The 15,868-nt window shown below is 50.3% G+C and overlaps 1 protein-coding gene across 1 annotated transcript in view; it reads left to right on the top strand.

Annotated features, from left to right (window-relative positions):
• ercc3 (excision repair cross-complementation group 3) overlaps positions 1 to 15,093 on the top strand; it is a 35,080-nt gene extending 19,987 nt beyond the window's left edge. Inside the window, exons 9-15 of the mRNA XM_078227809.1 lie at positions 2,111 to 2,295; positions 3,781 to 3,983; positions 5,464 to 5,560; positions 6,129 to 6,246; positions 12,510 to 12,628; positions 13,268 to 13,420; positions 14,745 to 15,093. Coding sequence (XP_078083935.1) covers positions 2,111 to 2,295; positions 3,781 to 3,983; positions 5,464 to 5,560; positions 6,129 to 6,246; positions 12,510 to 12,628; positions 13,268 to 13,420; positions 14,745 to 14,870 — 1,001 coding nt within the window. The 3' untranslated portion in view covers positions 14,871 to 15,093. The remainder of the gene's footprint in view (positions 1 to 2,110; positions 2,296 to 3,780; positions 3,984 to 5,463; positions 5,561 to 6,128; positions 6,247 to 12,509; positions 12,629 to 13,267; positions 13,421 to 14,744) is intronic.
• The last annotated feature ends 775 nt before the right edge of the window (positions 15,094 to 15,868 follow it).

Genomic DNA, 15,868 nt, shown 5'->3' with positions numbered 1-15,868 from the left:
GGGAGTGTTTGATGGGGACAGTGTAGAGGGAGCTTTACTCTGTATCTAACCCCGTGCTGTACCTGTCCTGGGAGTGTTTGATGGGGACAGTATAGAGGGAGCTTTACTCTGTATCTAACCCCGTGCTGTACCTATCCTGGGAGTGTTTGATGGGGGACAGTGTAGAGGGAGCTTTACTCTGTATCTAACCTCGTGCTGTACCTGTCCTGGGAGTGTTTGATGGGGACAGTGTAGAGGGAGCTTTACTCTGTATCTAACCCCGTGCTGTACCTGTCCTGGGAGTGTTTGATGGGGACAGTGTAGAGGGAGCTTTACTCTGTATCTAACCTGTGCTGTACCTGTCCTGGGAGTGTTTGATGGGGACAGTGTCGAGGGAGCTTTCTGTCGGTATGTAACCCGTACAGTGCTCAATTTGCACAATGTTGGTTTTGAACAGTGGGTGCCTGGAACTATTGAATGGCATCAAGGTTGGTAAGTCGCCGGGACCGGATGGGATGTACCCCAGGTTACTGTGGGAGGCGAGGGAGGAGATTGCGGAGCCTTTGGCGATGATCTTTGCATCGTCGATGGAGACGGGAGAGGTTCCGGAGGATTGGAGGATTGCAGATGTGGTCCCTATATTCAAGAAAGGGAACAGGGACAGCCCGGGAAATTACCGACCGGTGAGTCTAACCTCAGTGGTTGGTAAGTTGATGGAGAGGATCCTGAGAGACAGGATTTATGATCATCTAGAGAAGTTTAGTATGATCAAAAGTAATCAGCACGGCTTTGTCAAGGGCAGGTCGTGCCTTACGAGCCTGGTTGAGTTCTTTGAAAATGTGACCAAACACATTGACGAAGGAAGAGCGGTGGATGTGGTCTATATGGACTTCAGCAAGGCGTTCGATAAGGTCCCCCATGCAAGACTTCTTGAGAAACTGAGAGGGCATGGGATCCAAGGGGCTGTTGCCTTGTGGATCCAGAACTGGCTTGCCTGCAGAAGGCAGAGAGTGGCTGTGGAGGGGTCTTTCTCTGCATGGAGGTCAGTGACCAGTGGAGTGCCCCAGGGATCTGTTCTGGGACCCTTGCTGTTTGTCATTTTCATAAATGACCTGGATGAGGAAGTGGAGGGATGGGTTGGTAAGTTTGCTGACGACACCAAGGTAGGTGGTGTTGTGGATAGTTTGGAGGGATGTCAGAAGTTGCAGCGAGACATAGATAGAATGCAAGACTGGGCGGAGAAGTGGCAGATGGACTTCAACCCGGATAAGTGTGTGGTGATCCATTTTGGCAGATCCAATGGGATGAAGCAGCAGTATAATATGAAGGGTACCATTCTTAGCAGTGTAGAGGATCAGAAGGACCTTGGGGTCCGGGTCCATAGGACTCTTAAATCGGCCTCGCAGGTGGAGGATGCGGTCAAGAAGGCGTACGGCGTACTGGCCTTCATTAATCGAGGGATTGAGTTTAGGAGTCGGGAGATAATGCTGCAGCTTTTTAGGACCCTGGTTAGACCCCACTTGGAGTACTGCGCGCAGTTCTGGTCACCTCATTACAGGAAAGATGTTGAAGCCATTGAAAGGGTGCAGAGGAGATTTACAAGGATGTTGCCTGGATTGGGGGGCATGCCTTATGAGGATAGGTTGAGGGAGCTTGGTCTCTTCTCCCTGGAGAGACGAAGGATGAGAGGTGACCTGATAGAGGTTTACAAGATGTTGAGAGGTCTGGATAGGGTAGACTCTCAGAGGCTATTTCCAAGGGCTGAAATGGTTGCTACGAGAAGACACAGGTTTAAGGTGCTGGGGGGTAGGTACAGAGGAGATGTCAGGGGTAAGTTTTTCACTCAGAGGGTGGTGGGTGAGTGGAATCGGCTGACGTCGGTGGTGGTGGAGGCAAACTCGTTGGGGTCTTTTAAGAGACTTCTGGATGAGTACATGGGATTTAATGGGATTGAGGGCTATAGATAGGACTAGAGGCGGGGATGTGATCGGCGCAACTTGTGGGCCGAAGGGCCTGTTTGTGCTGTGGCTTTCTATGTTCTATGTTCTATGAAGCTTTAATCACAGGCTGAGTGTATGTGTAGTCATTTGCTGCGTTAATGCTGATGATCTTCATTCTCCTTGCCTTTCAGCAAGAATGTTCCGGCGTGTTCTGACCATTGTCCAGGCTCACTGTAAGCTGGGGCTAACGGCCACCCTGGTCCGAGAAGATGACAAAATTGTCGACCTGAATTTCCTCATTGGGCCAAAGCTCTTTGAAGCCAATTGGATGGAGCTTCAGAACTGCGGCTACATTGCCAAGGTGCAGTGTGCTGAGGTGAGTCAGTCACACACACAGCAAACAGGAATCCCTGCTGCTACATTGCAGCTGGTCCTACACAGTGACCGCTCGCTATCTGGGCACTTACCAGGAGATATTGTCGGTAATTGTCCAGCAAGCTGTGAACAGGCTTGTTTGGGTGTTCCTTCAGCCGAGAACAGGTTTGTTATTGGGAGGATAATGCTTCTGGACTGAACCCAGGGAGCAGGATTTATATTAACAGTGAGTTACTCAGCTGCTGTGTTTTCATTCATCCTCAGGATGTGGGCACCACTGGCAAGGCTGGCATTTATTACCCACCCTCGGGTTGCCCTGAGAACCCGGTGCTGCCCAGTATCCTCTCTGCACTGCTGCAGAAGTTGGTTTGATATTGGAGTGTCGTGTGGAGGACACCTGATGGCAGTTCGGAGTCAGCCTGTTGGTGAGGGACTGGAGTCACACACAGGCCTAGCAGGGCAGGCTGAGGCTGGCAGCTTTCCTCCCTCCCTGTGTGTTCACCCTCTCGGTTCAGTACACAAGTGACTGGTTGGTCAGTGCGATGTGAGACACTGTGAACTTGTGCCTCGGCCAGAGTCAGGACCTTCAGAGTGTGGGGCTGAGGGAAGCGTTACAGAGAGTCAGTGGGAAATAAATGGCAGCAGTGCCCGAGGCACCATCCGTTGATTGAGACGTTGAACGTCTCAACAGGGGTGGGTAGAGGACTCTGAGATCTTGGCAGTAATAATGAGAAGCAAGTTCTCCCGGGTTCCTGGGCCAACGTTTCCCCTCAAACAAAATGCGATGGACACCAGCCAGGGTCTTTGTGCCATTGGCTAAACGACAGATTGTTGATTCTGAAGCCAGCTGGCGATGTGTTGAGTTTGCCAGCAATGGTTCAGTGAATGCCACACTCGCCTCAGCTCCGAGTTCAATTCCCACTCCAGGGAGTTGAGCATAAAATCCAGGCTGATGTTCCAGTGTCGCGCTGAGGGAGTGCTGCACTGCCTTTCAGGTGTGACGTTAAACCCATGCCCTGACTGCCCTCGAGGGTACGAAGAACAAAGAAAATTACAGCACAGGAACAGGCCCTTCGGCCCTCCAAGCCTGCACCGACCATGCTGCCCGACTTAACTAAAACCCCCTACCCTTCCGGGGACCGTATCCCTCTATTCCCATCCTATTCATGTATTTGTCCAGATGCCCCTTAAAACTCACTATCATATCTGCTTCCACTTTGAGCACCCCGGCAGCGAGTTCCAGGCACCCACCACCCTCTGTGTAAAAAAAACTTGCCTCGTACATCTCCTTTAAACCTTGCCCCTCGCACCTTAAACCTGTGCCCCCGAGTAATTGACTCTTCCACCCTGGGAAATAGCTTCTATCAAAGATCCCGTGGCTGCTGTTTAAAACGGGTGGGGAAATTCTCTCTGGTGCTCTGCTCAATATTAATTCCTGCTTCGAGTTTCTAAGTCCCACTTTCTTTCCGCTGGGTGTGTTGTGTAGGTCTGGTGTCCGATGTCCCCCGAGTTTTACAGAGAGTACGTCGCGATTAAGACGAAGAAGAGAATGCTACTTTACGTCATGAACCCCAACAAGTTCCGAGCTTGTCAGTTCTTGATCCGCTTCCATGAGAGGAGAAACGACAAGATCATTGTGTTTGCGGACAATGTGTTTGCTCTCAAGGAGTACGCAATCAAACTAAACAAGTAAGTCACGGCTGAATGAACTTCTGGGACCACCTTAGGAGATCGGGGTCAGAGTGAAACCTAAACTCATTTAGATGTAGCGAGCTGGAAAGTCAGTGGCATTTACAGAGCTGCTCGGTGGGGGTGTGGGTGGAAGTGGGGGTGGGGGTGGAGGTGGGGGTGTGGGTGGAGGTGGGGGTGTTGCAGGATGAGGGTGGGGGTGTTGTGGACATGTGGCTGTTGTGGGGTTTGGGTGTTGCGGATGGGGGTGGGTGGGAGTGTTGCGGATGGGGGGATGGGTGGGAGTGGGGGTGTTGCGGATGTGGGGATGGGTGGGAGTGTGGGTGTTGCGGATGGGGGGGTGGGTGGGAGTGGGGGTGTTGCGGATGGGGGGTGGGTGGGGGTGTTGCGGATGGGGGTGGGTGGGAGTGGGGGTGTTGCGGATGTGGGGTGGGTGGGAGTGGGGGTGTTGCGGATGTGGGGTGGGTGGGAGTGGGGGCCTTGCGGATGGGGGGTGGGGTGTATTGTGGGATGGGGGCATCGTCCCCCAGCAGATTGTGTCTGCTGCTGTATCGGCTCTTCAGACTTTCCCGTGCTTGCCTGCCAGATGTAAACATTGTGTTTGCATCCTCCAGCATTCCCGGTGCTCTTTCCCCGGTTTTATTACTCTGTCTGTCTTGGTTTGCTTTGGGAAGGAGCTTCCCGAAGATCTGTAACTTTGCCGGAAGCTGCTTGATCAATGTTTCAGTGTAAACTGCTCACCGTCTCGGCCAGTCGCTGATTCCTGGATTGAGCACAGTTTTCTCACTCCATTGGTGAGATTAATCTGTCCTCGCAATCCCTCGATCCCCATCCTGCTGTCCTACTGGCTAGTTGTAAATACCCCGACTCTCCCTCACTGTCTGATCCCCTCCCAGCTGCTGCTGTTGAGTAAGGCAGTGCTCTGGGAGACCCAGAGAGAGTAAGAAGTCTCACAACACAGACTTCTTGCTGTGTTTACCCCAGTCCAACGCCGGCATCTCCACATCGGGACCCAGAGAGAAGCAGCCAGCTTCCTGCCACAGTGACTGAGTCCAGTTAGCCTCTGGTGTGGACAAATAGAAGCTTCATTTGGTGAAAGCAATGATCAAGAGTTCAAAATTCAAGATCTCCCCATTCCTGAAGGTCGAGTAACATTGGATAATAATAAACTTCAGTAAAAATATAAACCTAGCGCTGACCGCTATCTGTCCAGAGTTTGAGGTGGGCTGGCCTGTCAGGCCATACAGTCAGTGAATATCTTCACCAATCACTATTCCAATTTGAATGAGATATTAGTAAATATAAGCCAGGTTTCTAACAGATTCACCACTGGCTTCTGCCAGGGTTGAGAGTTCGTTCCCCCGTGGTAAGTTATGAAATAGAATTCAGTCGCTCTGGTTATTATGGGCTGGCAGTACTTTGGGTTTTAGTTGGGTTGAGATTTTCGAATAACTCGTGTCACTCATTTGTTGAATTTCAGGCCTTACATTTATGGGCCAACATCGCAAGGTGAGAGGATGCAGATCCTGCAGAACTTCACTCACAATCCAAAAATAAACACCATCTTTATCTCAAAGGTAAGCAGGAAAGGAGCTGCATTTTAGTGGAGGGGGGAGGGGGGGGTGCGGTTTCTGTATGGGGGTTTCTGTGTGTGTGTGTGGGGTTGTGTATGTGGGGGGTGTTGCGTCTGTGTTGTGGGGTTGTGTGTGTGTATGTATGTATTTTGGGGGGGGGGGTGGTGTTGTATCTTTGTTGCGGGTTTTGTGTGTGTGTGTGTGGTATCTGTGTTGTGGGTTTTGTGTGTGTGTGTGTGTATGTATGTAGGGGGAGGTGTATCTTTGTTGCGGGTTTTGTGTGTGTGTGGGGTTGTGTATGTGGGGGGTGGTGTACCTGTGTTGTGGGGTTGTGTGTGTGTGTGTGTGTATGTATGTGGGGGGAGGTGTATCTTTGTTGCGAGTTTTGTGTGTGTATGTATGTATGTGGGGGGTGGTGTATCTGTGTTGTGGGGTTGTGTGTGTGTGTGTGTATGTATGTGGGGGGAGGTGTATCTGTGTTGCGGGTTTTGTGTGTGTGTGTGTCTGTGCTGTTCTCTCTATTGGCAGCACGCTGATTGTGAAGTGCCACTTACATACTGATCTCTGGTAGGTGGGCGACACCTCGTTTGATCTGCCTGAAGCCAATGTGTTGATCCAGATATCATCACACGGAGGATCCAGGCGCCAAGAGGCTCAGAGACTGGGCAGAGTGCTGCGAGCAAAGAAAGGTGAGCGAGGACACCTCTCCGCTTTCTTGTTGCAATCGTTCAGGGGACGGGCGTCTTCTTTATTTGTTTACCAGATGTGGGCGTCGCTGGCTGGCCAGCATTTATTGCCCAATCCTAACAGCCCATGTATGTGCTGCCCTTGTCCTTCTACATGGTGGGTTTGGAAGGTGCTGCCAAAGGGAGTCTTGGCAAGTTGTCCATTTTGGCTGCCGTTGTGAGGAGTGAATATTTAAGATGGTGAATAGGGTGTTGATTGAGCGGACTGGATGGTGTTGAGCTTCTTGAGTGTTGTTGGAGCTGCACTCATCCAGGCAAGTGGGGAGTATTCCATCACACTCCTGTCCTGTGCCTTGTAGATGGTGGACAGGCTTTGGGGAGTCAGGAGGTGAGTTACTTGCCGCAATATTCCCAGCCTCTGACCTGCTCTGGGAGCCACGGGGTTTATATGACTGGGTCCAGTTCAGTTTCTGCTCAATGGCAACACCCAGGATGTTGACAGTGGGGGGTTGGTGATGCTATTGAGTGTTAAGAGGTGATGGTTAGGGTGTCTCTTGTTGGAGATGGCCATTGCCTGTGCTTCTGTGGCGTGGATGATACTTGCCACTTGTCAGCCCAAGCCTGGATATTGTCCATACAGACATATGAATTTGGAGCAGGAGTAGGCCACTCGGCCCCTTGAGTCTGTGTCACCATTCAACAACATCATGGCTGATCAGATTGTGAACTCAATTCCACCCCCCCCACCTCTGATAAACTCCAGGTTTTGCTGCATTTGGACATGGGCTGTTTCAACATCTGAGTCATTGTGAATGATACTGAACATTGTGCAATCACCAGTGAACATCCCCACTTCTGACCTTATGGTGGAGGGAAGGTCATTGATGAAGCAGCTGAAGATGGTTGGGTCGAGGACACTGACCCTGAGGGACTCCTGCAGTGATGTCCTGGAGCTGAGATATATCATAGAATCCCTACAGTACAGAAAGAAGCCATTCGGCCCATCGAGTCTGCACCGACCACAATCCCACCCAGGCCCTACCCCCATATCACTACATATTTTACCCGCTAATCCCTCTAACCTACGCATCCCAGGACACTAAGGGGCAATTTTAGCATGGTCAATCCACCTAACCCGCACATCTTTGGACTGTGGGAGGAAACCGGAGCACCCGGAGGAAACCCACGCAGACACGGGGGGAATGTGCAAACTCCACACAGACAGTGACCCAAGCCGGGAATCGAACCCAGGTCCCTGGAGCTGTGAAGCAGCAGTGCTAACCACTGTGCTACCGTGCCGTCACATCCTGAACATTGCTGCATAAACCAGACCCCTGAACTAAGTCTGCCCCACTGATTGTAAACCTTTTTTTAAATTGTGAAAACGAGGAGGATTTCAAAAGCATAGGATTCCCGTTTCACCTTTAGAACTTTAAAAACAAAAGCTAATTATTAAAAAGAAAACAAGCGCACACGATAAAAGTTATGCAGTTAAAACTGTCTTACAGAACAACCCCCCCCCCCCAAAATCATACTTGGTCAAAAGTACAAAATTAAACAACCTTTGTGGCAACGGCCCCATTCACCAAGTCAGGGGATTGGTCAAATTGATAAACGTACACCTCACAAATTCACTCCTTCCACTTTGATATGTAAATCCTCAAATCTTTTCTCACTTCACTGATTAAAACCTTTGATCCCACAGAGTTCCTACCTCTCGCAAACTCTCCAGGTGTCTGATTCAGTCTCTTTCTAGTGGTGCTAAACTTTAATTGATAAGCTTCAGGGACAAGCTCAGTAGCGTTTGGTTTTGCAGATTGTCCTGATCGGCTGGTACCCACATTCATGGCGGTAGCTGACAGAATACTCTAACCTTACGGTCCACGCAGCTTTTATCATCGCTGTCATTCAGATGAGGTGAAATATCTTTCAACTCCATCCTCTATAAGTTGAAGCACGAAATGAAGTTAAATCAAAATGCCCAGAGGAATCACTCACCAGCTGAGTCACTAGCTCTTCTTTCCTCCTCTGTTCTAAACTCTGCTCTTGACAGTTCTTACTGTTTGGTTTCTTTCTCTCTCTGGAACTCTCTATTTCTTAACACTTTTCCCACTTGCTAACTCCTCTTGGGTGGCACAGCGGTTAGCACTGCTACCTCACAGCGGCACAGTAGCACAGTGGTTAGCACTGCTGCTTCACAGCGCCAGGGATCCGGGTTCAATTCCCGGCTTGGGTCACTGTCTGTGTGGAGTCTGCACGTTCTCCCCGTGTCTGCGTGGGTTTCCTCCGGGTGCTCCGGTTTCCTCCCACAGTCCAAAGATGTGCGGGTTAGGTTGATTGGCCAGGCTAAAATTGCCCCTTAGTGTCCTGAGATGCGCAGATTAGAGGGATTAGCGAGTAAAATATGTAGGGATATGGGAGTAGGGCCTGGGCGGGATTGTGGTCGGTGCAGACTCGATGGGCCGAATGGCCTCTTTCTGTACTGTAGGGTTTCTATGATTCTATGAGCGCCAGGGACCCGGGTTCGATTCCCGGCTTGGGTCACTGTCTGTGTGGAGTCTGCACGTTCTCCCCGTGTCTGCGTGGGTTTCCTCCGGGTGCTCCGGTTTCCTCCCACAGTCCGAAAGATGTGTGGTTTAGGTTGATTGGCCCCGGTAAATTGACCCTAGTGTTCGAGGGATTAACACAGGGTAAATATGTGGGGTTAGAGGTGTTGGGCCTGGGTGGGATTGTGGTCGGTGCAGACTCGATGGGCTGAATGGCCTCCTTCAATGGGATTCTATGACTCTCTGAATTCAAGCTTTTGTTTTTCTATTTCTAAAAATCTTCTCTTTCTCATTTCTTTCTAACTCGGGTTTGTTCATTTTTCTCTTTTTCCTTTAGTTGGAAGTTTTCTTTATTCCATTTCTTTTTCACATTTGAGCTTTCTGCCTTTAACTCGAGCTGCTTTATCTGAATTCTTACTGGCTCCAACTGTGACACATGGTGTCTCCTCTGGTGTGAAATTCTGGGTGAGAACTTTGACCAGATCAGCATTATAAAATTCTGCTTTTATTTCTACCTGCGCTTGATCTGCTAACTCGCTCAGCAGATCCTTCGTCAAAGATTTCAAATACTCCACAGTTACATCTTCCAATCCCAGAAATGTCTTAGTGACTGCTAAAGCCATTCTGCAGTTCGACTGTTTTAATATTCTCCGACACAAAACTCCTGAGTTCAGTGTCCGCCTCATACTCGTATCCTTAATATTCATAAATTCCAATTTAGTCACGGAATTTTTATCCTGCAGGAGTCCCCAGAATTTGCTACAACCACAGCTGATGATATTGCCGAGTAAACCAGAACTTCTCACCTCCCTTCCCCCACCCCGCCCGAAGTCTGTCCATGAAAACATGTAGGAAGAGCTACTGACCCCCAAAGCATAGAACTCCAGTAGCACCTTTAGAATGTTAAAATTAATTTATTATAATTTATTGAAAAAAAACTTAACCATACAACAAAGTTAAAGTAGAGTTTATTTATTAATCACAAATAGGCTTATATTAACATTGCAATGAAGTTATTGTGAAATTCCCCTAGTAGCCACAGTCCGGCACCTGTTCGGGTCAATGCACCCGAACCAGCACGTCTTTCAGACTGTGGGAGGAAACTGGAGCACCCGGAGGAAACCCGCGCAGACACGGGGAGAATGTGCAAACTCCACACAGACAGCGACCCAAGCCGGGAATCGAACCCAGGTCCCTGGCGCTGTGAAGCAGCAGTGCTAACCACTGTGTTACCGTGTCGCCCCAAAATACATTATAGTTACACAGTTAAAGTGTAGAACAACTCCTAAAAAAACATACTTAGTCAGAAGTACAAAATGAGACTACCTTTTTGGCTGCAATCCTCTTATAGATCCTTAACCATAAAAATCCAGTCATCTTACACAAATCAAGGAGTTGCTGTCATTTTAATAAAGATACACCTCAGGATTTCCCACACATTTCCCGTCTGATGTGGAATTCCAAAAGGAGTTCAGTAACAAGCTGCTTCTTAAACAAAGACTCTTCCGGCTTAACACCGAGTGGCTGCCTCCAATTCAAACCTTTCAGTTTCTCACTCACAAAGGAGCTGCTCTTCAGAGCTTCCTCCCACAGCCCCACCAGTTAAACACCCCTCCTTAAATATCCCTTTCATCGCAGGTTCCAATGTCCTCAATCCCTCTTTGAACTCAACTTCTCCAAATATAAAAACCTTTCATGTTTTCTATTTTTCTTCTATTTTTGAGTTAATAAAATTGAATTTATCTTCCCTGGTTTACCCATGGAACCCGTGTAAGTTGCAAATGGTCCTCGTCACCTCTGAACTGCCTTTCAGCAGCTGAAAAAGCAAATTCCCCACTTATCTCTCGATGCAAATTTCACATCCAACCTCTTATATCCAAAATCCACCATGGCCTCTCATTACAAATGCACAAACCTAACACCTTTAATCTCTTAGACCTCACAGACAAAGTGTCTGTAGTAACCTACCCCCCTGTTCAATTAATCCTTGTCTCATCCACGTCGTTTTCTTCAACGACACAGAAAACAGAATCACAAAAATATAACAATACACATCTCTCATCACAGATAATCACAACCATTTTCCTTTGTGTTTGGCGTGACTCCAACCAGCGGAGAGTTTGCTCCCAATCCCCATTGACTTCAGCTTTTCTCGGGCTCCCTGATCTCTCACTCGATCCAATGCTTTCTTGATGTGAAGGAGGGTGATTCTCACCTCACTGATGGCCCAGGAACTGCTCCGGGAGTGATGGCCACTGCAGAAACAGTTGCCAGACTATTGTCAGGGAGAATGGTCTTTGTATCCAGTAACTTCAGCTGTTTCTTGATGTCAGAATTAAAGAAAAAGATTGCTTTCCTAAATTACAAAGCCAGTTTGCAGAGTGGACGGGATGAGCCCTTCATCCATCTCCTTTCTGCTCCGAAAACCAGTTCAAGTTGAATCCAATCCTCACCAGAGAGACAAACAAGACCCACGTGGATAAGAAAAAGCATCGCACCTGATCTTGGGCTCGATCGCAGCCATCGGGTTGGCTGAAGATGAGTGTCTGTGTTGCTGGGTGCCTCAGAGAGGCCGAGATGGATTCAGTACTTCTCACTGAAGGTGATTGCAGATACACCCCGTCTTGTCTTTCTCACCGATGTGCAGAATCACCCATCACTGAAGATGGGGATTTTTGTGGAGCCGCCTCCTGTTGGGTATTTGATCGACCACAACCACTCATAACTGGATGTGGCATGTCTGTCGGTGCATCTGGCAGTGAGCTGGGGTATGTCTGTCTGCTTGTGTGTGTGTCTGTCTGCCTGTGTGTGTGTCTGTCTGCCTGTGTCTGTGTCTGTCTGCCTGTGTGTGTGTCTGTCTGCCTGTGTGTGTGTCTGTCTGCCTGTGTGTGTGTCTGTCTGCCTGTGTGTGTGTCTGTCTGCCTGTGTGTGTGTCTGTCTGCCTGTGTGTGCGTCTGTCTGCCTGTGTGTGCGTCTGTCTGCCTGTGTGTGCGTCTGTCTGCCTGTGTGTGCGTCTGCCTGCCTGTGTGTGCGTCTGCCTGCCTGTGTGTGCGTCTGTCTGCCTGTGTGTGCGTCTGTCTGCCTGTGTGTGCATCTGTCTGCCTGCCTGCATCCACCTGTCTGTCTGTCTGTGTGTGACTGCCTGCGTGTGTCTGCCTGCGTGTGTGTGTGTGTGTGTCTGCCTGTGTGTGTGTCTGTCTGTATCCACCTACCTGTGTGTGTGTGCGTGCGTGTGTGTGACTGCCTGCCTGTGTGTGACTGCCTGCCTGTCTGCCTGTGTGTGTGTGGCTGCCTGTCTGCCTGTGTGTGGCTGGCTGCCTGTCTGCCTGTGTGTGGCTGGCTGCGCGTGTGTCTGTCTGTATCCACCTGTCTGTCTGCCTGTGTGTGTATCTGTCTGTATCTACCTGTCTGCCCGCCTGCCCACCTGCCCATGTGTGTGAAAATGTGTGTGTGCCAGTGCACACGTGTCAGTGCGTGTGGCGTGTGGTTGCTCTCTCAGCCCCACTAGTTTTACTCTATAAAAGCTGCACTCGGATCACCTGCTGTTGTGTTTAACATTTGCAAGTAAATGCGAGTTGGAATTGATTTTAAATTAGCTGCGAGTCTTGTTGCTCTGGGCGCTGCTTTAGAAAATACCAGCGCTGTGGAACCATTCTGCCTTTTGCTGTTGTGCTGTGTGTGATTCTGATCGAGTTCTGTCCTGGGTTTTGTGTCTCCTAGGGATGGTTGCTGAGGAGTACAACGCATTCTTCTATTCCTTGGTGTCTCAGGATACACAGGAGATGGCCTATTCTGCAAAGAGGCAGCGTTTCCTGGTGGACCAGGGCTACAGCTTTAAGGTGAGTGGAAAATGGAGCTGAGTTTCCCTCGAGGTCGCTTTTAGGGTTATAATTGAGGGTAGCATCATGGTGAAGGTCACATGTCATAGGTCACGGGTGTGAAGGGTTGTCTCTGTTCTCTGAAGCCTCTGGTGAGTGATCTGCCGGATTGTTGGCCCAGACAAAGGAAGATGTGAAGATATGAGGGGCAGCGTGTAATGGAAACATGGTTTATAATGAACATATTCCTTTATGTACATACTGGAGTGGCACAGTGGTTAGCACTGCTGCCTCACAGCGCCAGGGACCTGGGTTTGATTCCCGGCTTTGGGTCACTGTCTGTGTGGAGTCTGCACATTCTCCCCATGTCTGCGTGGGTTTCCTCCGGGTGCTCCGGTTTCCTCCCACACTCCAAAGGTGTGCAGGTTAGGTGTTAAATTGTCCCCGAGTGTCCGAAGATGTGTAGGTCAGGGGGATTAGCGGGGTAAGAATGTGGGGTTATAGGGATAGGGCCTGGGAAAGAAGTTCTGTCAGAAAGTTGGTGCAGACTCAATGGGCCGAATGGCCTCCTGTACTGTAGGAATTCTATGATTCCTTAAGGCGCCTGATCCCCGTCTCTGAGTGTGTTGTGTGACTCTCTCCCTCGCTCTCTCTCGGCAGGTGATTACGAAGTTGGCAGGAATGGGCGAGGAGGATTTGGCCTTTGCTACGAAAGATGAGCAGCAGCTGCTGTTGCAGAAGGTTCTAGCAGCCTCGGACCTGGATGCGGAAGAGGAGGTTGTGCTCGGAGAGTTTGGGTCAAAGTCGGGGCAGGTAAGAAGCTGCAGTGCGATTGTTTAACCTGCAGAATAGCAACAGGAAGCGCTGGGAATCTGCGCCGAGAGTGAGTGTGTTGGAGGTTAGTGTGTGATCAGGAATCTGACCCTCCCAAAGTGGACCCGAGACTGCGTTTGCCAAGAGGGCGGTGAGGATAAATGGAGGGTGACAGAAAATTCCACAGCCCAATCTGATTGGACCAGCACATGTTGAAAATCAGTGTGATACAGAAGTGGAACAAATTCTGACAGTGCGGCACTCCCTCAGTACTGACCCTCTGACAGTGCGGCACTCCCTCAGTACTGACCCTCTGACAGTGCGGCACTCCCTCAGTACTGACCCTCTGACAGTGCGGCACTCCCTCAGTACTGACCCTCTGACAGTGCAGCACTCCCTCAGTACTGACCCTCTGACAGTGCGGCACTCCCCCAGTACTGACCCTCTGACAGTGCGGCACTCCCCCAGTACTGACCCTCTGACAGTGTGGCACTCCCTCAGCACTGACCCTCTGACAGTGCGGCACTCCCTCAGCACTGACCCTCTGACAGTGTGGCACTCCCTCAGTACTGACCCTCTGACAGTGCGGCACTCCCTCAGTACTGACCCTCTGACAGTGCAGCACTCCCTCAGTACTGACCCTCTGACAGTGCGGCACTCCCTCAGCACTGACCCTCTGACAGTGCAGCACTCCCTCAGTACTGACCCTCTGACAGTGCAGCACTCCCTCAGTACTGACCCTCTGACAGTGCGGCACTCCCTCAGTACAGACCCTCTGACAGTGCGGCACTCCCTCAGTACTGACCCTCTGACAGTGCGGCACTCCCTCAGTACTGACCCTCTGGCAGTGTGGCACTCCCTCAATACTGACCCTCTGGGAGTGCGGCACTCCCTCAGTACTGACCCTCTGACAGTGCGGCACTCCCTCAGTACTGACCCTCTGACAGTGCGGCACTCCCTCAGTACTGACCCTCTGACAGTGCAGCACTCCATCAGCACTGACCCTCTGACAGTGCGGCACTCCCTCAGTACTGACCCTCTGAGAGTGCAGCACTCCCTCAGTACTGACCCTCTGACAGTGCGGCACTCCCTCAGTACTGATCCTCTGACAGTGCGGCACTCCCTCAGTACAGTAATTGTCAGACTGGGTTTTGTGCTCAAGTCTCTGGAGTGTGATTTATATCCAGAACCCTCTCTCTGACTGACATTACCTCATGATGGGGAAGCGGGGGGGCCATTCGATCCTTCCTTGCCCACAGTTTATTCTGAGCCCAGTTTCCTGGTACTGGGGTTCCTGGATGTAAGCTTCCTTCCTGTTTTCTAGATCTCGCGTCGTTTTGGTACAATGAGCTCTATGTCGGGGGCGGATGACACCGTTTATCTGGAGTACCATCGCAGCAAGAGTTTCGGCAAAAATATCCACCCGCTGTTCAAACGCTTCCGAAAATGAGGCAGTGATAACGGTGAGAGGCTGAGACAATACCGGCAACACCGAGACTGCGCAGAGCTCCACGTTGGCAAGCCAGATGTGCTGAGGGATTTATTTGGTGTATTTATTACGATGGCTCTCAGTTGGAGTGTTGTTGGAATAAAGAAATATTTTTTTTGTAAATGTTGGTGATTTTCTTGCTCCCTGTCTCCTGCTCCTTTCTGGGGAATGTTCGCCACGGGGCTGGATTCGATCTCTCCCAGTTCACCACCATCTGGATGTTGCTGCACTCTCACAGGACACAGATTAAAGTCATTTGCAAAAGGAGCAAATGTGATGTGAGAAAAAGCTTTTCCACCCAGCGAGCGGAGGGTCTGGGACGCTCTGTCTGGGAGTGTGGGGGAGGCAGGTTCAATCGAGGCATTTATAAATAGAAACCATGTGCAGGGGTTCGGAGAAGGGGCAGGGGGGTGGCACTGAGGCACGATGCTCGTTTGGAGAGTCAGTGCTGACACGATGGGCCAAATGGCCTCCTGCATCAGACCGATTCCGTCACTATAGCATTGTAAGAAACAGTGCAGTGTTAATATTATGGTAAGGTGCATACAGACCGGGCAGTGTAGAGGGAGCTTTACTCTGTATCTAACCCCGTGTTGTACCTGTCCTGGGAGTGTTTGATGGGGGACAGTGTAGAGGGAGCTTTACTCTGTATCTAACCCCGTGCTGTACGTGTCCTGAGACTGTTTGATGGGGCCAGTGTAGAGGGAGCTTTACTCTCTATCTAATCCCGTGTTGTACCTGTCCTGGGAGTGTTTGATGGGGACAGTGTAGATGGAGCTTTACTCTGTATCTAACCCCGTGCTGTTCCTGTCCTGGGAGTGTTTGATGGGGGACAGTGTAGAGGGAGCTTTACTCTGTATCTAACCCCATGCTGTACCTGTCCTGGGAGTGTTTGATGGGGACAGTGTAGAGGGAGCTTTACTCTGTATCTAACCCCATGCTGTACCTGTCCTGGGAGT

This window comes from Mustelus asterias, chromosome 14 (genome assembly GCF_964213995.1).
Source record: "Mustelus asterias chromosome 14, sMusAst1.hap1.1, whole genome shotgun sequence".
In the NCBI taxonomy this organism is placed as follows: domain Eukaryota; kingdom Metazoa; phylum Chordata; class Chondrichthyes; order Carcharhiniformes; family Triakidae; genus Mustelus; species Mustelus asterias.
The sequence above is the reverse complement of the archived record's forward strand: the minus strand, read 5'-3'. Positions and strand labels throughout refer to the sequence as shown.